Source organism: Amblyomma mixtum, chromosome 6 (genome assembly GCF_055824585.1).
Source record: "Amblyomma mixtum isolate Tamu chromosome 6, ASM5582458v1, whole genome shotgun sequence".
NCBI lineage: Eukaryota > Metazoa > Arthropoda > Arachnida > Ixodida > Ixodidae > Amblyomma > Amblyomma mixtum.
Window position 1 is genome coordinate 154,472,386 of NC_143017.1, and position 20,199 is coordinate 154,492,584.

At 47.8% G+C, this 20,199-nt stretch overlaps 3 protein-coding genes across 22 annotated transcripts in view; 2 read left to right on the forward strand and 1 right to left on the reverse strand.

Annotated features, from left to right (window-relative positions):
* The window catches only part of LOC149340862 (uncharacterized), a 49,264-nt gene extending 44,459 nt beyond the window's left edge, over nucleotides 1–4,805 (reverse strand). The window contains exon 1 of one of the 4 annotated variants that reach the window (XM_089549779.1): nucleotides 3,805–4,805. In XM_089549779.1, the coding sequence (XP_089405905.1) occupies nucleotides 3,805–4,612 (808 nt within the window). In that variant the 5' untranslated portion in view covers nucleotides 4,613–4,805. The remainder of the gene's footprint in view (nucleotides 1–3,804) is intronic. The other 3 variants (XM_089549780.1, XM_089549782.1, XM_089549783.1) reach the window with 3 other exon arrangements.
* LOC149340859 (cholinesterase-like) overlaps nucleotides 1–20,199 on the forward strand; it is a 212,420-nt gene that overhangs the window by 171,978 nt on the left and 20,243 nt on the right. For 7 of the 17 annotated variants that reach the window (XM_089549763.1, XM_089549764.1, XM_089549762.1 and 4 more), the window contains exons 1-2: nucleotides 296–4,774; nucleotides 7,531–7,626. The exons of 4 other annotated variants lie outside the window; for them this stretch is intronic. Coding sequence is in view for 1 of the 13 variants with exons in the window: in XM_089549773.1 (XP_089405899.1) it covers nucleotides 191–287 (97 nt within the window). In the remaining 12 variants the exon portion in view is untranslated. 6 more of the 17 variants (XM_089549761.1, XM_089549768.1, XM_089549773.1 and 3 more) reach the window with 6 other exon arrangements.
* On the forward strand, nucleotides 12,886–16,671 carry LOC149340863 (uncharacterized). Its single transcript, XM_089549757.1, has 2 exons — nucleotides 12,886–13,265; nucleotides 14,093–16,671. The coding sequence occupies exons 1-2, from the start codon at nucleotides 13,244–13,246 to the stop codon at nucleotides 16,366–16,368; spliced, it is 2,298 nt and encodes a 765-aa protein (XP_089405883.1). The 5' UTR covers nucleotides 12,886–13,243; the 3' UTR covers nucleotides 16,369–16,671.

Genomic DNA, 20,199 nt, shown 5'->3' on the forward strand with positions numbered 1-20,199 from the left:
TTGAGCGACTGAGGAGGGGGGGGGGGGGGGTGCTGGGTGTTACATGTCCATTAAGGGCACTGCCAAGATAACTGGCCAGGGAAAGGGAGAGGGGGGTATTTGCGATACGTGACTTGCTCGAGAATTCTGTCAGGAGATCGAGCTTTGAAAGCGTGTCTGCTCCCATGCAACTAACACATACTCTTTATAGGTTGCTGCAGGCGGATAGCTTTTTCCTTGGTAGGCAACCTAACCAACACTGTCGGTCAAGTTTATGCACTGAAGTACTCAATGCTGCATACGCTTGAGGTTTGGCGAGTTTTCTATTATGCTTGTTTATGTGTGTAAATGTGCTCATGTGCATGGGTGTGCGAGCTAAAGTCCACTGCCACTTTAACTTTGTGGCATCACGGCCCTCGGGCAGGAAAGAATACAGAGAAAATTATTTCAGTACAGGCCGATCGCTTCGACGTGGGTCAGCTGTTAGAAGCGCCTAAGAGATAAGGAACAGCTGCTCACTACAAAGAGCATCTTTAGATCCATCCGACTTGTCTGTGCAGTCGCAAACAACTTAACACCTGCAGACATCACAAGCCCCTGTAAGGATGGGCAGTATGTTGCAGATACATATTATAAGTGTCGTTTCTGCCTGTGTGGTGGCTACCGTGTCTAGCAATTGCCTAGCCATATTCGCCTTGTTATGCGTGCTTCGATATCGTCATAACGCCCTAACGCGTTACGACTTACATTCGACATTCGCCGCTCATTAACATTCCGACAACGTGCAGCATCAACGGGTTAATGAGAAATGCGTGTTTACTGAGCGTTGTGTAAGCCTCAAGTAATGCTCACTATTTCCTCTGCGTGTAATTACACGCAAAAATCATGCGCTGCTGAAGCATTTGCTAAACAAGTTTATGTCTTCTGTTGAGTCTCACGGATAGAAGGCTCAGTAGTTTTAGCTACGAAACTTCTCACTTATGTAAGTGTTTTCTTACTGAACAAATTTGTAGATATTACGTTTCTTCCATTGTTTGAGTAGATGTGACTGCATTATTTAGCACAGGCGCCTATGCAGCTCGCAAAAGCAGTCAGTAGAGGCACTGTGAGCCAAACTGGCTTACTTGCAGTGCCTTCAGCAACTCAAATACTGGAGGTTGCCTTCAAGCTAGCCTGTACGACTGCTTCATTTTAGGTAGGTAATTCAAATATAAATTATGCACAAGTCTGCATTCATTGCACTATATTCCTAGCTAGGAAAACATAAGCATTGTCAGTCACTCGAAATACAAAATTTAATGTACTGCAAGACAGAAATAAAAACATAGTTTAGAGAAAAGGCGCAACACTCTGAGCGCCATCAATTCACATGGCTAAAGATTTTTTCTAGTTGGGCCGCCAGATCGACTCAGGATAAAAGGCCTCCACATACTGATGACGTTATCAGGACTTGGGACAGCTGCTAGCTAGCGCTGCTAAGCCTTGTAGCCTGTGCAGCTTCAGTGGGAGAAGCCGCGTTTTTTGGCAACGAATCGTGCAAATAACGGACTGGGATTTTGCGCAGGATTTAGATTTTAGGTGACCTCCCACAGACGTCAAAGTCAGCGGCGTCTCGATTCCTCGCCTAACGTTTGTTCCAAAATCACCCGAAGTTTACAAAATGGTCGTCCATAGAAACGACAAAAGTTTACAGCTCTTTTGAAAAACGAAAACGAACAGGAAATTGTCCAAAATTTACATATCTACAACACGGTTACCCCATCTCACGCTGCAGGGCTAAAAGCCAATGTGTCCACTCGCACGTTACGTGGGGCCGGGCCTGAGTAGTCTAACGCTGGGCCGCACAGACGAAAGGGTTCTCAGATGTAACCTTCGCTACGTCCATGTAATTTCTTTACTACAGAAAAGCCGCAGCCATTAGTTTCTCGCCATGTGCCACGTGGTAGTAAAACAAGTGAACTTGACCGCTCTCTCGAATTCCTGGCAACGGTCCTCCTTGTAAAACAACTATGCAACTTAATGCATGCCTTGTCTTCAAACGCTGGCATCCAACCACGGACGTCTTTATCGGAACGTAAGTAGATCTCTCCTTCCTTTGGAAGTCAACACCTTTCGAAAGCGAATGATTGTGATTTACCATACATCTCTTCATTGCAGTCTGTACAAACAGTCATCCCAAAAGCGAGCATGTAGATCGTTGTCTTTCTCATATATGCTCTGCTGACAACCTGGCATGCTTTGTCGTTACACACAGAGAATGTAACGAGGAAAGCTGTAATTATGCGCGATACAAAACTACAGAACGTACTCGTAGCCCGCTATCGTAGCTGTGATGAGGGAGCAAGCAGAAAAGAATCGAGCCATAGATCGTAGTGCAATTGGACTTCCAGGCGACTGCATCAATGGGACTGACACAAATTTATTCCCCATAAAGTGAACGCTTATAGAAAAATTGTTCGCGTTTTCAGGCTGCAAGAATGCAATGGGGCGATACAAGCGCTGCTACAGCCAAACACTGCTTGTGTTACAGCACGCCGTTAACGCTAGTAAAAATACAAAGTACAAATTCATAACAGATATATCTACCTCCTGTCACCTTCCTGGCTTAAGTGGTTTCACATGCCCAACCTAGATGAAAAAGCATGCACATGTCATGTTCATGCACAAATGACTGTGACGAAAACTACTTCGCTCCGCAGAATCCACTCAATATAAATTAAACAGTGATGCAATGCGAACTCAGTCACATGTCACATAGAACATGTGCCAGTTTTGCCCAAGGGTTATGTCTGCACGCACTGAACTCATCTCTTCGATAAAACTGGCGCCATCAATGGGAACAGCAGTCACGCACAGTGCTGGCGTTCTTGGCAAGCCATATCCAATGGAGTTCACTTTGACACTTATAGTCTGCAGACAAAGTAATGCTCACAGGAAATAAGTTAAATCAACAAGCAAACCGCGAAAAAGGAAGAAAAAACACCACATTGTACACAATGCACTCTGCCAAGGAGACTACTACGAAGTCTGGTCGACCCGACCAGAATTCGGTGTCATCCGGCATCACTTTCACGCAGGACCATGGACGACCAGCAGGACGAGCTGTATCTTTACGTAGCGAAATCATGAGGAAGCTACAAAACTGGGCTGTTGTAACAACAAATTCACTACGATGCAAAAAAAAACAACAAAAGGCAACTTGCGCGCACTTCAAGGTCAAGCCTAGCTCCCCACTGGCGACCACAACGAGAGCGAGTAACGTGAGAGAGAGGGAGAAAGAGAGGGGGCGAGGAGGAGCGGATGGCGAGCCATAACGGAAGAGAACAAAGAAAAACTGAGCCACCTCCGGGCAATCCCAGTGGCCACACTGCTCACAGCGCCCGTGAGCGGAGAAACCCCCTTTTTCTCTCGCCCTCCACACGTCTCCTTGACCTGGCATAGATTTATTACACGTAATGGGGAACGACCAGCGGACGCACGCGGATCGTCTGCCGGCAGGCACTCCCCTTGGGCGACACGTTCGACTCGTTACCAGCGCATGGAGACCCGTGCTCGCGCGCCGCTTCCGCCAACCAGAACGGATTTGCCTGCTCCGGCAGCAGATACGTCAGTTCAAGACGTCACGGCCGGAGACATGGCGGCAGCGGGATGGCAACGGCGCCGATTGGTCGCCCCAGATACTGCCACGTGTGTCTTCCCCTTCGAGCCACGGCTGGGCTGCTTTTATGTTTGTTTTTTGAGCTCCTCTGATTCATTCTCCGAGTCGCCTCGAGAACGAACCAGAGGACCGGAAATTCATAGCGGGACGGTGCAAGAGCAGCTCACCTCCAATTATCCGCGGCTGGGTCGGCCGACGCTTCGCACGGAGCCCTAAAACCGGAAAAGGACCCATTACGTGCGCGGTGTTGCACTGCGCGAACAATGTAGGTGTGCTGCTGCTGCTGCACGGCACGCGTCTTGCGCAACAGGCCCGGCGCCATTGCTGAGGCACAAGAAACACTGTCTCAAGACCTTCTGGAGCCCGCCTAACGCCCGAAGAGCGCTCATATACGTCGACCTCTCGCCTCGCTGGGGAGCGGCCGCTGGACGGAGGCCCCGGAATGCGGCTTAGGCCCCCCCTTTCTCCCGCCGTCACAAACGGTAGTGGTTGCGCCTGGTTAACCCTTTTGGCGGCGCCGCGCACGCGAGGCATAGGACACCCACCGTTGGCGGCAAACGAGGAGTTGGCTGCCGAGCTGACCAGGGCCGGCGGTTTGACCACGTCCTTGGGCGGCGGCTGGTCGAGCAGGCTCTTGGGGTCGACCTCCTCGAACACTGCTCGGCCACTCGCCTCGTCTTGGACCTGGGCCCGGCGGAGCGCGACTTGCTGCGCCATGACCACCTGGCGCTCTGCGATCAGCCTGCACTTTGAGCAGACACAGATGCGGTACGGGCAGTAGCGCTTGTGGCCACGCACGGCCACTTTGCGGTTGTGGTTCCTGCACCGGGCGCACTGGGGACTCCGGGTGGTCCCCGTGGTTGTGGTCGTGCTCGTTGAAGTCGACGCCGAAGCGGCGCCGGTGGAGGCGCCCGGCAGCTTGCTGGGGACCTTCCCGGGGCCGTCGGCGGGCGTCCGAGACTCCATGAGGATCATTTCCCTAGCAGGCCGCCCGGGGAATTCCCTGGTGCCCGGTGGACGGGGAACGCCGGCTCCGATACTGCTCCGGCCGTGGCAGCGGCGCCGAACATCGGCCTGTCTCGCTCAAGCTGGGGGCCGACTCCCGGCGCGCCAGACGACCGCGGCGACGCTCGGCGGGTAAAGTACAAATCGCGAGAAGAGCACCCTCTCCGCCGTCCCCTCCTCTCCTTACTTGACTCAACTTCACAAACGTAAACGACGCGCTAACGCCACGTGACGCGCTCTCCGCTTGCGCCACCTGACGGACAAAAGGGGAACCGTGGAGACGTGTCTATGTTTTCTCTCGCGAGCCGCGGGCGCGCGCTTTGCCTTGGCTGTGCGAACTCGTCGGCGCGCTGAAAGGGCGGCTCTCGTCTCAGTAAGAACATTGCTCCCGGCGGCGTCTGCGGAAAAGCTGCGTGCGGATGACCTTCGATGAGCGGCTCCCGCCAAAACACACCGATGCCCCCCTAATCACGTCCTCGCGTCGGCGCCTCTGTGCAGTAGTGGGTTAATCGGGAGACGCTGTTAAAAAAACCTGCATATAAAGCTTGCATCATTAGCGAAATCTGTTTTGCACTGTACGGCAAACTTCTGCCCGTTCATTACATAAACCCAGGCTAATTAATGACCTGCATGAAAACAAGCCACCAGGTTATCTGAACAGTGTATACGCGACATACCTGGTTTCAACGCCGCTTGGGTGGAATTAAGTATTATATCTTTATACTCCTGTACCATGCGTGTTTAATAAGTGTGTTTTCGCTTAGTTCACAATGCGTATGTATAACTGTGAAAGCATGATGGCTCAGTAGTTCTAAAAACTGTGTGGGGAAATTGTTCTAACACTTGTCACAACTGCCACAAGTAGATGCAGTGAAATCTTTAAAAATGACTGCAGATTTCTTTTGTCTTCTTTTTCTTCTTGAACCTGAAATGCATTGCTTAACAAAAATGGTTAACAGTCCCGGTAGGACACCTAAGCGGCATCGAGCACTATAGATTTGAAAGCTTAGTTAAAACAGTGGCATTTGGTTGCTTATATTTGACTTTTGTTTCCGGTAATTGTAAAACATCCCCACAGGACCCTTTTGAAAAGCACACCTACGGGTTTTATGCAGGAAGTTAGGAATTAAATTCTGATATTTAAATAAACAAACAAACAAATGGTGAGCAGTACACGAAAGCAGCCTTTGCATGCCGGCTATGCGACTAATCGGACAAAAAGTGGAAGAATAATTGCCATGGTCCACCTCTTATTTAACGAAAATCAACGAATAAACTTTTAGCCGCTGCAAATAGCGTGCATATATTTATGTTGCAAACTCTGATACGGCCGCATTTCTGTGCCTTTTGGTCTGTGATAACGTTGTACTATGGAGAAAAGTTGAAATTTAGTGTGCGCATATTTACAACCCACTTCTCAAAATATAATACGAATGGCTCGAAAACTTTAGCAATTCACGCATGCCACGCACTTCGATGCTCACAGAATTGGACCCTTATTTTTTCTAAAAGAACAAATTTCCGCCCAATTTATTTTTTTTTTTGTCATCCGAAGTCGTGTCCGCAGCGAAAAATCATCCGCAATGTTGTATAGTAAAACATTGCACTGCGTTAGAGAAGAACGAAGTGACATCACAAGACAGCATATCCTAGGCGCGCTGTGCAACTTTGCGATGGCCGTCTTTGTTTCTTGAATTCCGAAAGAGATTCTTATTTCTAAGCAAGAAATGGTCCCGCCATTTTGTCCAGCAGGGATTTCAAAAGTAGCCGGCATCTCTGAATTCCTGTAAGCAACGCTACACGCTTCGAGAAAAGCTCTGAAAAGTGGTGTCCACAAACGTGGTCGCCGTGCGGCAAGGGGCTATGCTACTCCATTTTGTAGAATTCTTCTAACGCACATCGGTCCCAATATATTCTGCTCTAAAATTTCAAATTAATCCCCGTAATTATGCACGCTGGACGGTGGCCATCGACGCAAAAACTCCTCCTTAGTCTGACACAGCTGTTGCTTAGGGCGTTTCTTCCGTTTTGATTGCCGAACGTGAAAGGGAAAGAGTTATCAGCTTCACCTGTCTCTCTGCCGTTGCAAGAAAAACTCTCGTTGCAATGATTCCGCGTTCTTGTCAACATCCTCACGTCTCTTTAACTGCGTTCTTCCCTCCCCCTCCCTGTTCACTCTTAGCAAAGAAGGGCTGAGGAGGTGAGGAAGCTAGTTGACGTATAACGTTCGCACCTTCTCACAATTTTTTTTAACAGTCTTCGCTGCACTGGGGGATTTTCTCTGGTGCCGTTGGGTCAGAGTCGGTGCTTGGGCAGTGTGGACGAGTCGACTGGAACTCAGGTTTTTATTCCAAATTTCTCAGGCGAATGAGGTCACTGTCCCCATCGGTGCGGTATGCCGTAGACAAAAACTGGCAGCCTCACTTGGTGACCATCGGTTGCTATACTAAGGGGTACTATGGAGTTAGCGTTCTCGAGAATGCTCTCTGTGTTTTCACGTGATCAAGGTTGGCCTGGATTTGAAGGGGAAGCTTATCGGAGGGGGTGTCTGGGTCAACTCCCGTTGTCACTCTACTTCGAAAGAGAGCCTTCAGAGAGCTTCTATTTTCATCTTTTTTTTTTTTTGAAGATATGGGCTCCCACCGAATGAGTTTAACCTGGGCTCAGTGGAAATTCTACAAGTATGTAGTGTCAGTTTCTATGCGTTTTCAATGTCTGTCGTGGTTTATATAACATATTTATTGTTAATTGGTTTGACACTTGGCAGGCTGCTGCTGCTGATTATGATGATCTTTATTGTGCTCCCGTTCTCCTGGATTTCTGCGGCTTTTTTTTTTTTTTAGGGAAGTTTTACTGTGTTTTTCTTTACTGCCTTCCTCCGCACGCAGCTGCTCCTGAGAGACGGCACCACGGCACGTCGTTTATGCAGTGAAGAGAAGTTAACAAACCTACACTTGGTTTTGGCTTCGCCGCAGAAAGCCTCTGTAAGTGGTGAAGCCAACTCATAATATATTTTTTTCTAACGAGAGTGCCAGCGAGAAATTGTTGTTTCGCCTTCTTGTTGTTTCGCCTCGAGGTGTTCTTAGATTAATAAGTTTGGTCTCTAGAGTTTTGGCTGCCATCTCGGGGCCAGAAACTTACGTATTTGCCTTCTCAGTAGCTCTTGCTGAAGTTGATACATTTTCTGCTTTTATTAGGCTGAATATAGGCATTTTTAGATGCTATTCTATTATTCGAGCATTTAAGATAGCGATTTTTCAGGTCCAGGATTAGTGGGTACGCAAGCTTTATAAAACATTGGGGAGTTGTTTTAACAGTTGAAAGGTTGTCACTGAATTGCACAAAAATATAGCAACGTGTTGAACATGATGCTGGCAGGCGGCCACACGATGTGCCCATTAAGAATCTTGAAGCGGGCGATCTTCAAGAGCTCTTAGCTGTTCGAAGCTGTCGATTTCAATGAAACTGGACACGAGTGCGCCCGGCGATCGTCGATGAACGGTGATTCGTTCGCGCAGTCACGGTTTCTCGAGCACCGAGCATGCTGAAGCTTGTAGTGTGCTGACCTTAACTGTCGCGCCAAGCAGAAACAATTGCGCAATAAATTTATCCCGAAGGAACAGTGACCACATTCGTTCCGCGGATGGCCTCATCCCACGAGGAGGTCTCCAAAGCGCACCACTACGCTGCACGGCATTCTGGATTTCGCCCGGAGGTGCCACTCCAGCCCTTCATTTAGCTCCATTCTGAAGTTCGTCGAGTTATTAAACATGAGGACCGAGCTCCATTACATCACTTTGGTTAATAAAGCCAGTCTGGGAACAACGCTAAAAACAGCAACCTTTCTTTTTTAGGCTTTTAATGCTGGAATATTAGCGGCTGCATTTTCACCTCTGTTTGTCCGCAGATATTTGTCCGTCGGTCCGTACAAACCACGAAAAAATGGCTGGCTACTGCTGGGCCGCTATAACTGTCGCGTGCATAGAGAAGGAAGTGCAAAGAAATAGATGCGAGAGAAACAAAAAAATGGAAAGAATAGGCGCATCTCAGCAACCACTTCCATTATACCTTCTTCCTTTCAACTGGTGCGCATGTTGTGGAAGCTTTTAGAAAGGGCACTTGCTCATTTGACTGTTATCTTGCAATTAGCGCGGCATAAATAACAAAATCGTTGCTAAAAACTTGCTCTCATTTTGTACTCAGCTAAGCACAAGAAGGAAAACAAGGGTTTATATAAAAGACACCGTTCGAGAAACACAATTTATGCTTTAGCGTATAAAGCTCGCTCGGTTGAAAATACGTCGGCGTAGTAGTAGTCGGCACTGCGTGTCTGAAATAATCAGGGGCTGTGTAAAAAAAACTTGTTCCATAGTAATTTGTGGTTGTAGTGATTGATGATTGGCAGATGTGTGATAGGCGATGACGAGTTTATTGAAATCATTGTAAGTAATTGATTACTTAAAGAAATGAAAAATTAGAAATTGTAAAAGTGCGTTCAAAGGTGTCACAATGCTCAGAGTCAATAGGGAATGCATGATCAAGCTAATTAAGAACATTTAAAATATGCAGTTGATCAATCAATTAATTAAAACAACTGAAAGAATAGAAAATATGTTGAAAGGTGTCAAACTGCTCTGAATGGAAAGCCTAACCCACTAAGCTATCGCGGCATACCGTTAAAGCGGAGCTTAATTTACCCCTCCAGTTTTAGCTGCTTATGAATGCAAAATATCCTTACGAGGTGACCAAAGAGAGGCACTTTGAAAACGTCGCAGCTTTGTATGCTTTCGGAACGCGCAGTGTGTCTCTCTTTGTGTCTCCGCGTTTTTCTCTCCGAGTCATAGTTTTTGTGTGTTTCGTTGGCTCGTCGCGGGCATCAAATATCTACAAATATGCGTGTGCCAACGTTAGCGCTTTCGTTCTCTGCGTCCGCCAGACTGACCTCACCTGGAACGTCTGACGGGATTGGAAAGTAAATGAAATTAAAAACAAATGCTTGCGGTGAGGCGGCGACGACAGGTGATGATTCTAAGCAGGCATGTCGTACACGCTACGTCATCGCTGGTGTAACAAGTGTCGTAACGAAACGAGTGCGTAAAGATTACTTTGGTGACAACATTTTGTGTTTTTGCTTGTGTATGCATCAGACGAAAACATCAAACAGAACGCATGGGTTCCTGCAACGGGGTAATCTAGGTGTAGCACGGATTAGACTGCGAAATGATTATTTATGGCTTTATGGGCTTATTTAGTTAGTCTGCAGATTCTTATCAGGACCATGCAGGAGTGGGTACTCGCAAAAAAAAAATGAAAAAAAAAAGTTAAACCTATGAATTACTTGGAAAACACGGGACACAAGGATTCATTGGCCGCCAGAACAACATGTTACCATGCCACGTGTGCAAAACATGAACCCACGAATATCCCCATAGGTACAAGACAGCTGCGAAAATTCAGTCTTTTTTTTAACAAACATTCTCGCAAAAGTGCTACTATCCTACAGTTTGTTCCAATGAGAAATCGCAAATTAAGTATTTATTTATTCTAATGTGGCTAACTGGCTGCTGTAACGTTTTCCTGTGATTTGTCGGTGATGAGTGATCGAAAGGTTCATTAAAATAACGCATTGGGTTTAGTCGGAAGTAAAAGTGAGAAATGAATTTTATTCAGAGGGTTTATTTGCGCTGCTAGAGTGTTTGCAAGCATACCTTAATCCTTAAATCGGACGCGCTGGAATGACGAGTGTAGACTGAATATACCAAGCGTAGGGCCAAATTATCTATTCGTCCAATTTTACTGATTAAGTTGTTTCGGTATCGCATCCAAATAAGATCCGCACATTATAATTTAGTCTTTACAAGTGCTTTTACTTCTTAAAGGGCATACGGGTCCTTCTTCTCAAGGAGCACAATTTTCTCTTAACGTTAGCCCAGATACGTAGGTCAATATGGGGCTCCCAGCTGTTGCTAGTTTTTAGTTTAACAATTTTTTTATTTAATTTATGTTAGTTTTACAATATTTTATAATCGTTAAGTAAATTCTAGCGGCCTTTTCGTGTTCGTAAAACTGGTGCTGTCAGTTTCTGATGCTTTCAACTAACTTGAAATTTAACCCCATCGTGAGCATCATGCTTGGATTGACTGCTAAGAATAGTTGGAAGTTTTCTTGGGCCTGCGTGCTATTTATGGCTGAGTAAATAACACAGACATCCGCAAAAAGTTTAGTTTCGACTGGGTATTGTTACGTTTCGCCTCCTTCGTGAGAAAAAAATCGGCGTGGTAGCAGCGGAATGCCGATGAGTCGCGAAGGCATGCGGGGTAAACGCCTGAATTAGCCACGGAAGCGGCGTCGGTCATCCGCCCCGCATCTGGCCAGCCAGCTCTGCAGTACAGAAAGAAGTTAGCTGCCAGGTTCGGCAGTACTAGACATTCCAAGGGGCACATCAAGTTGACAGCAGCAACCGTCTTCCAGGGAGAAGTGGTCAACGACCGTTTCCCCTACCCCGAGCACGTGCGACCACATGAAAGGCGCAGGAATGCTGTTCGAGAGCATTCCAGAATCTGCGCGACGCAGAGTGCATCCTTCTCTCCCAACACGTGACGGGGACGTGTTCCCTATTGAGTGTGTGTGTGTGGGTGCCACAGTGAACTTTCAGGACCCTCCTTTCCCGACAAGCCCGCCCCCATCTAGGGAGCCCAGGGACAAGGAAGGATATAAAACTCGGCGCCTTGGACGGCCGAGTAGCTCCTGACCATCTGAGCTCATCGACATGTAGCTTTGCTCCTTGTTTGCGAGACTTTCTGAGAGTTCTCCCAGTTGCTGTTTGTATATATGTAAATTCCCTTGTATAAAGTTCTTCTTCTTGTCTTTCCCTCAAACCTCGTCTCCGTCCTTCCTCATCCCCTCTCCGGCACGACCATGCTACCTGATCTTTAATAACTGGTTGCCAGCGGTGGAATCGAGTCAATGGACGCCAGCGGAGAGACGTGGTCAACGGTTTGCTGAGCAGCAGTTCGGCGAGTCGGGAGCAGTGCAACAGCCCTGTGTGATGACTGGTTGCCTGCAGCGGAACGACTGCGCTGGGTTCTTGGCTGCGAGGTTTGGTGAGTGCGGGACTTTCCTCTACTAAGTTTTGCCAGGCTTTTGTTAAGTGTCAGAAACAGAGCTGGTAATTGGGATTGTCGTTGCTGCCGGGTTAGTGCGGCAAGACAATAGGGGCAGTAGAGAAAGCAGCACTCGGAGCGGCCATGGATCTGAAATCGTTACGCAAACCGAAGTTACTGGAACTTGCAAGAGAGTTGGGTCTGGATGTCTCAGACAAACTCAGAAAACCAGAGCTGCTGAAGGCTATTCTTGCGTTGGAGGCTGAAGATGACGAGCTCGCGGAATGCCTTGAGACCATTGAGGAAAGGGAAATGGCAAAGAGTGAATTGGCAAAACAAGAGAAAGAGGAATTTGAACGTAGGGAAAAACTAGAGAAAGAGGAGCAGGAGCGACAGCGGGAAATCAAGCATAAACTTAACGCGATCAGAAGTATAAGAACGCGATCTCGGTTAAGTATGTTCAGAAAAGGGGAAAATTTCAGTACTTTTCTGGAAAATTTTGAGAAAATTTGCAAGGAGGAACAGCTGGATCAGGGTGATTGGCCAATTGTGTTGATGGGAGTCCTCCCGTGTGAAGCCAGCAACGTATTAGCGCGGTTGTCTGACGAGGATGCCCACAACTATGCGATAGCTAAGAGTGAGCTTTTCCAGCACTTTAGACTATCCGCAGAGGTCGAATTCACGAGCCAAATTGGCAATGGTCAGCTACCTCGCGAGAGTGTCAGGGACCGAGTTGCGAGCTCAGCTCAGTCGCCGGAGGACACGGCTGCTGCTCATAAGTGGCGGTATAGGACAGGTTTGGTCCAGGAAAGGCAGGCCACTTCAGCAGCGTGGACCGAGGATCTCGGTCGAAAAACTAGCGAAAGGTGCAAATCCGCAAGCCACAAGGGCTCAAGGGAGAGTTTGGGCACCAGTGCTAGGAACAAGGAAAGGTGCAATGCGGTAGTTGCGAGCTCAGAAGCGCATGCACTTTCCGGGATGGAGGCGGATTTCTGCGGTAAAGGGGTTAGTACCCTGGAGAAAAACGCCGAAGGTCTCAGTGATCAGGGAAATGTAGTCCTTGGGTCACGTGAGGAAGGTCCTCACGGGAATTTAGTGAAGGCCGTGTCTAATAGGATTCAAGAGCAAGCTGTGAGTCGCAGTGATGGAAGTGCTGCGCCAATTGCGCCAAACTGCGCCAAAAGAAAAATGCTGCTACATGTTGCGCCAAACAGGCATTTTTATTAGTAATTGCGCCGCATCTGCGCCGAAACGGCGCTGCGAAAACGAAGGCAAAAAAACGTCAAGCGTCAAGCCACACAGAAACCGAAAACATGTCTAATATCATCATTATTGAAAATCCAGGGAAGCCTGTTGTAGCCTTGGCCGTAGCCGGGTCAAGCCGCGCCCGCCTCCATGTTTACACGGCGCACGTTGGCAAGCTGTTCGTCGTGTTTCCAGTGTTAGAACACTGTAGTCGTGTTCTTTGTGGGCTGCCTTCAGGTTCGCTACCGGGTACATGGCGCTTTCAACGATCAGAGGTAAGTTTCGAATATTTTTCAGGGTGATTTATGTACCCTTTTGTAAGATCGACACCGCGTTTAAACGTTCTTGAGTTCCTGGCGCAAGTCAGATGGCGATATGACTGAAATTGCGTCACCTTTTCCCGGGCGCGCGTCTCGCCAGTTCTTTCAGTCACGGTAGCGGTGTTTATCGTTATGCGGCTGGAGTCGGCACTGTGCACGCGGAAACGTCCTCAGTCACGACGTTGTTGCGCGACGTCGAAGGCTCGGTACTTCGCTGTTGTTGTCCATCGCGTACTGTGGCAACGCGGTGTTGGCAGCATGAACAGCATAACGAGCACGCTTTGCACCCTGACTCATTTTCCGTTTCTGACCGAAATAACGCAGAGACCTAGACTTTTTCGCACCAGTGGGCACGGAGAACTACTCGACGACATTAGGGTTAGCACGCTTCAGGTGGCAGGCGCGGGCCTTTATTTTAGCCGATCGAAAACAACCGCATTGGTCACTTGGTTTAAATCGCAATAGAATCGCACGTTGCGTATAATTTTTGTACAATTTTTCATGTTGCGTGTTGCTCGCGGTAGCTTAACAGAAAGTAAAAATAAAAGCGCGGGCTTTCAAACGAGGCCAAATAGGCGCTGACGGAGCGCGTAGTTCGCTAGTAGCAGGCGGCCGAAACAGTGTGACTTCAGATTCAGACATCAGTTTAAAGGTTTTTGGCGCGTATTGGATTGACATGAAGTAAGCTTATATGTGTATATCTATTTGTATTTTACAATCCGAGCCAGCAGTTGTCAATTGTCAGTAGTCTGAAAAAAAATTTTTTTTTTTCATTATTTCAGGGCGGAAAAGCAAGTTTAAGGCCCAGGTGCTAAATGAAGAGGATGGCAATGGTGACTGTATTGCTGTGTGGTGCAGAGCAGGACCAAAAGAGGAGGAGGCCACTTGCATTATCTGCAACAAAGTTATAAACTGCTCACAACATGGCGTAAATGCTGTGAAACGGCATGCTTCTAATAAGCAACACGTTGAAGCTTGCAAGCAACACAGAAATGAGCTGGGAGTTTTGAAGAAGCCTGCTGCTGCTCAAGCTCTGTTGACATCATGCCTTCTCGCAAGACCGGATGTATCTGAAGCAGATCTTGTCACATTGGCAGAGACTTACTTTGTTCTTGGTGTGGCTGTTTCTGGGATACCATATTCATGGGGGGACACCGCAACCTCGCTCTTCCCTCTGATGTTTCCAGATTCAAAGGTTGCAAAAGAATTTCAGTGTGGCAGAAAAAAAGTCTCGTATATAGTGTCGGATGGCCTTGGGCCATATTTTAAGAGAGCAGTTGTTGATGAACTTAACAAGGCGGGTGTGTACTACACCATCCAAATCGACGAAACTCCTCTTCCGGAACAACGGTGCCAACAGCTGGACATTGTAGTTAGGTACTTTTCTGAAGTTTGCAAGCAGGTTGAGGTGGAGCACTTGTGTTCATTTCACTTAGGGAGTGCAACCTCAGATGTTTTACTTGCACACGTGAAGGAAGGCATCCAAGACCTTCCTCAAAGGAATATGTTGAGCTTCTACAGTGATGGCCCAAATGTTATGAAGAGTTTGAAAAGAAAGCTTAAGGAAGATGTAAATCCTGCACTGCTAGACACAGGAGAGTGTAGTTTGCACAAAGTTCACAACAGTTTTGCAAAAGGAATTGAAGCGTTTGGCAGTGAAGTGGAATCAACTTTGTTAGATGTGTACTACTACCTGAAAAACTCTGCTGTTCAAAGTGCTGTGCTCAAAACACACCAAAAGTGTCTTGGCCTGCCAGAAAGTGTCTTCCTTCGGCATGTAAATTCACGTTGGCTCACCCTAGGTCCTGCCCTTGAGCGCTTTATTGAGCAGTATCCGGCACTTAAGTCCATGCTATTAGACGTGAAGCAAACGGCTCACTCTTCTGGCACAATGTACAAGCGCCTCCGACAAAGTCTCAGCAGGAAATACCTCTTCCCAAAGGCACTTTTTCTGAGGAATGTCGCAGATCTTTTTGTTGGATTCTTGAAACTTTTCCAGCGCTCTGAACCTCTACTCCACATTCTGTACGAAGAAATGGTACAGCTGACCAAGAAAGTTCTCAGCCGTTTCGTGCGAAGTGATGTGTACCGTGACCTGACAGGGGAACAGCTGAAATCTCTTGACGTTGAATGTCCAGGAAACTGGAAGGAAGTTGTTGAGATAGGTGTGGACACAGAGGGCTCCATCACGAACTGGTCAGCAGAAGAAAAAAAATTGTTTAGGCTGGGGGCACGTACTTTCTTTATGAAGTCTGCGGGTTACCTACTTTCAAGGTTGCCCTTTGACAATGGTGTGTTAAAAGATCTTAGGTGTCTTGACCTAAGCAGTGCACAAGAAGAAAGCTCAGCTGTGGCATTTCGAAACTTGGCCCAGCAAGTTCCAGAGGTGATTGCTCCCAAGGAAGTCTCAGCCCTGATGGATGAATTTTCACTGATTTCATCTGAAGCGCTGTGCGTTGATTCATGTGAACGACTTGACAGCACATGGCAACATGTCTTCAGCCTACAGAACAAAAATGGTGGCATTAAATATCCTCTGGTAGGAAAGCTTGTAAAAGCCCTGCTTTCTCTTTCACATGGCAACGCTGATGTGGAGAGGGGTTTTAGTGAAAATCGCCGGATCCTACAGGAGCGCAGCAAACTGTCTATTGAAAGCGTGAATGGATTGCGAGCCATACAGTCATTTGCGAAAAGGTATGACAAGAACGTCTCTACCATTCCAGTCAAACGTGACATGCTCACTGCTGTGAAACAGTCATATAAACGCTACCAAGAAAGACTGACTGCTGAGTGTGAGCCAGCTGCCAAAAGAAGCAAACTTGACCATGGCCAAAATTCAACAAAAGGATGTCAAAAGCAGGACCTGCAAATGGAGATTCAGTCAGCAAAAAAGATGCTTTGCAATGCAGAAACATTGATTGCAAAAGGAATGAAGGCAAAAACTTTTGATGACATTGAAAGTGGCCAGGAACTACTTAAGAAAGGACAGGAAAGGCTTGCGGGTGCTCTCTGCAAGCTTGAAGCTTCAAAAGAAAAAGTGCGGGCTCGTAGAGTGTAACGTGCAGACTATTGTGAAATGTGTTGGGTGACTGACTACTTCAGGCTCGGATTGATTCTGAACTTCTACTTCTTTTGTGGCAAGTGTCATTAGTGACTGTGGTTTCTTCTAGTTCACATCATGTTGCTCCCCTTTTTTGGCTTTGATCTATTTCTGCCACAAGAACTGGTGCTTTAAATATTTAACTTGTTTTATCACACCATCTGTAACTATTCACATTCTTAATTGTTCATTTCTTGTCATTCGTGTTGACTGTTGTGTGAAATGTACAGTGTGTTTCATAATAAATAGCTGTAATTGTCAGTCGCTTCAGTGATGCTTTCAACACGGGAGGTACACTGGCGTAATTTATTCGCCATCTGCTCCAAAAACAACAATGGTTGCTCCAAACTGGTATTTTTTCTGCTCCGAAAACACCAATGGCTGCTCCAAACTGGTATTTTTTCTGCTCCGAAAACACCAATGGCTGCTCCAAACTGGCATTTTTACTGCTCCGAAATCTGCTCCAAAAAGTAAAATGCTGCTTCCATCACTGGTCCAGCAATCCCGTCAACGACAAAGCCGAGCAATCTGCTTCGTTAGCGAGCACAGACAACGCTAATACGGGAGAAGCGACCGTCTCTAGCCTTGGGGCAAAAGCTGCTTTGACAAGTGAGGTTGATGCTTCTGCTCAGGAAGAGACTAGTGAGCTTGCGGGCCAGAGCAGTCAGGGAATCAAGGGAGACCCTCCTTCGATGCGGCTTGCGAACAGTAGTAGCCAAGTATTGGACACAGCGCTTTGCTGTAAGGAGAGCGACTGCGAATCACCCGAGTGCACCGCTGAAACCCAAGGGCAGATCACAACGTTAGCCATCGAGTGTGGTTTAGATCAAGTTGCAGGCCAGGGAGTTATGGTCGCAGGGTCGATTAGTAAGCCTCAGGAGAGCAAGTTATGCTCAGACGAAAGTAAGGTGCCGTCAGAACAGTTGGATGCTGCGATGCGCAGTGCCTCACCGAAAGCACGAGCCGATAGTTGGAATTCAAGAGAGAAATGCGGCTCGGTGCTGCGTCGAAAAGCAGAGGCGAAGGGTGAGGTCACCGCAGGAAAGGGAGGCGCGCAGGAGAAATCAGTCAGGGCAGTTTCTGGAAAGCGGCCGCGCTCAAGGAGAGCGAAGCCAAGGGGTAGACCGCAGAAAAAGGACGAAGGACGGGCCCAAAACATTGTAAGGGTTAAGGCCGGTCAAAAACGTAATCGTCGGAGACTGCCACCGCGACACTCTAGATGCGATAGGCACCGCACGAAGGCCCGGTTGCCTAGACGAGTTAATACAAAACGAAAGCCACCTGCCCGATTGTGGAGACACTGTAGAAGTTGTTGCGGAACGAGTAAAACTTGCAGCGGGCCAGAGAGAAGCACGCATTGCTACTTCACGAGGGAACGCAGCAGAACGCGCTCCAGTGAAAAAAAGAAACGAGGGAATTTCCGGAATCGAGACAGAACACGCAAGCATTTCTTTTATACACGACCGTCACCCCCTCGCTGCTCGGACGTTGGAGACGCGCGGGCGGGGTGCGGAACTAATCGTTGTTGCAGGGCGTGTGGAGCTCTCAGGTGTCAACGCGCAGTTAGGCCCCTCGATTTTTGTCGGTTGTCGGCAGCTAAAGCCACTGTCAGTCTGCGACCGCGCAGGGCACGGCTGAAGAATGGGCAACCCCTTCGAGTCGCGAAGTGGGTAGTTAGCAGCATAGTCTAAGAATGAGTCGATGCTGTTTGCTTTTTCGAGCACATATAGTTTTGAAATGCTCTTTGTTAGTTTTCGCAGCAGCGGTATAGTGTTTCTTTGATGCAATGGATTTTGCACCATGCACTTGTGGTAGCCTCCGCCGACACGCGGAAGTGTTAGTAAGATGGGCCATTGTGGGTCAATAGCATAAGCGCCTGGAGTCGCTTTGTTTTTATGGCATTAGGGGAATTAATGTGACTTTGGATGCGGTGTTGAGTGAATCTTTGCAGGGTTATGCAAGGTTAGGGTACTATGCTGCAATGTAGAATGAAAGGGAAACAAGCGTGTTCGTAATTGTCGTGATCATTACGAACTGACCTACGTTACAAAAAGGGGAGCCTCCAAGGTAATGCCGATGGCTTAATTCGAGGCCCCTAACGCAGGAATAAGCATCAAAGTTGTTGCTTACTGGTGTTTTTTTTCCTGACGTAGGATTCTGAACATATTGGTTTTGTTTTTTGTTTCAAAGTGAGACGGGTTTTGCAGTGTAATGTTCGGATTTGTGGACACTGAGTGCTGCTGGACTACTCCCAGGGATTAAAGGATTAAATGACTGAATAAGAGGGAAAGAGGCTGGCATTGCTTAGTGTGGATTGTGTCGTGCTTGCTGACTGACCGGTTGGGTTTTCGGCGTAGTTCTAACGCTAGCAGGGAACCGGTCATTTTGAAGTCACGTTGCAGTGCCCTTTGTGAACCTGATCGTGCGAAGGAAGCCTTCGAGGTGCGCTGGGCTCAAGAAGCAACGAGAGATGACCGACTCCAGTTAAAAGCAGCCTCGAGCGACATCCCTCCAGACAGCGGATGCAGTCCCCTGTCCATCGGGATCTCCTTCTCCCGGCGGGGCAGTCTGTTACGTTTCGCCTCCTTCGTGAGAAAAAAATCGGCGTGGTAGCAGCGGAATGCCGATGAGTCGCGAAGGCATGCGGGGTAAACGCCTGAATTAGCCACGGAAGCGGCGTCGGTCATCCGCCCCGCATCTGGCCAGCCAGCTCTGCAGTACAGAAAGAAGTTAGCTGCCAGGTTCGGCAGTACTAGACATTCCAAGGGGCACATCAAGTTGACAGCAGCAACCGTCTTCCAGGGAGAAGTGGTCAACGACCGTTTCCCCTACCCCGAGCACGTGCGACCACATGAAAGGCGCAGGAATGCTGTTCGAGAGCATTCCAGAATCTGCGCGACGCAGAGTGCATCCTTCTCTCCCAACACGTGACGGGGACGTGTTCCCTATTGAGTGTGTGTGTGTGGGTGCCACAGTGAACTTTCAGGACCCTCCTTTCCCGACAAGCCCGCCCCCATCTAGGGAGCCCAGGGACAAGGAAGGATATAAAACTCGGCGCCTTGGACGGCCGAGTAGCTCCTGACCATCTGAGCTCATCGACATGTAGCTTTGCTCCTTGTTTGCGAGACTTTCTGAGAGTTCTCCCAGTTGCTGTTTGTATATATGTAAATTCCCTTGTATAAAGTTCTTCTTCTTGTCTTTCCCTCAAACCTCGTCTCCGTCCTTCCTCATCCCCTCTCCGGCACGACCATGCTACCTGATCTTTAATAGTATTTAGCATGGAAATGATTACTCAGTAGTTTGTTGTTACACTGTAATTTTTTTTTCCTTTTTTTTTCACAGACAAAAAACGGCAGTTGCAAGGCACCGCGTATACTATCGCACCCTGCTTTGCGTCCACTTCGTTTACAATTCGAAACTATTTCTATAACTTCTACAGGGCTGGCGGCCAGTTCATCAAGAAACGAATTCGTCTCATGCATGGGCGAAGATGTGACAAAACTTCCTTAACGAATGAATATCTTACTTTATTCCAGTTACTTACTCATAGACTGCATAAATTAGTTTTGAAAACTACTTAAGTTTTCTTAGTTTTTGACATACTTCGCGCTGCAATTTATGTATAGGTGGCTGCGATATTTCACGCAACACTAGTTTCGTAAAACGCAATTCCACAATAAGTCGGCATGGGCAGGCAGACAAGAATCAGGAAATGCAATTTAGAGTGACGCATTAGATAATAAATGGCGCGTTTCATTTTCATTTCATGGACGCATGACGCTGTGGCAC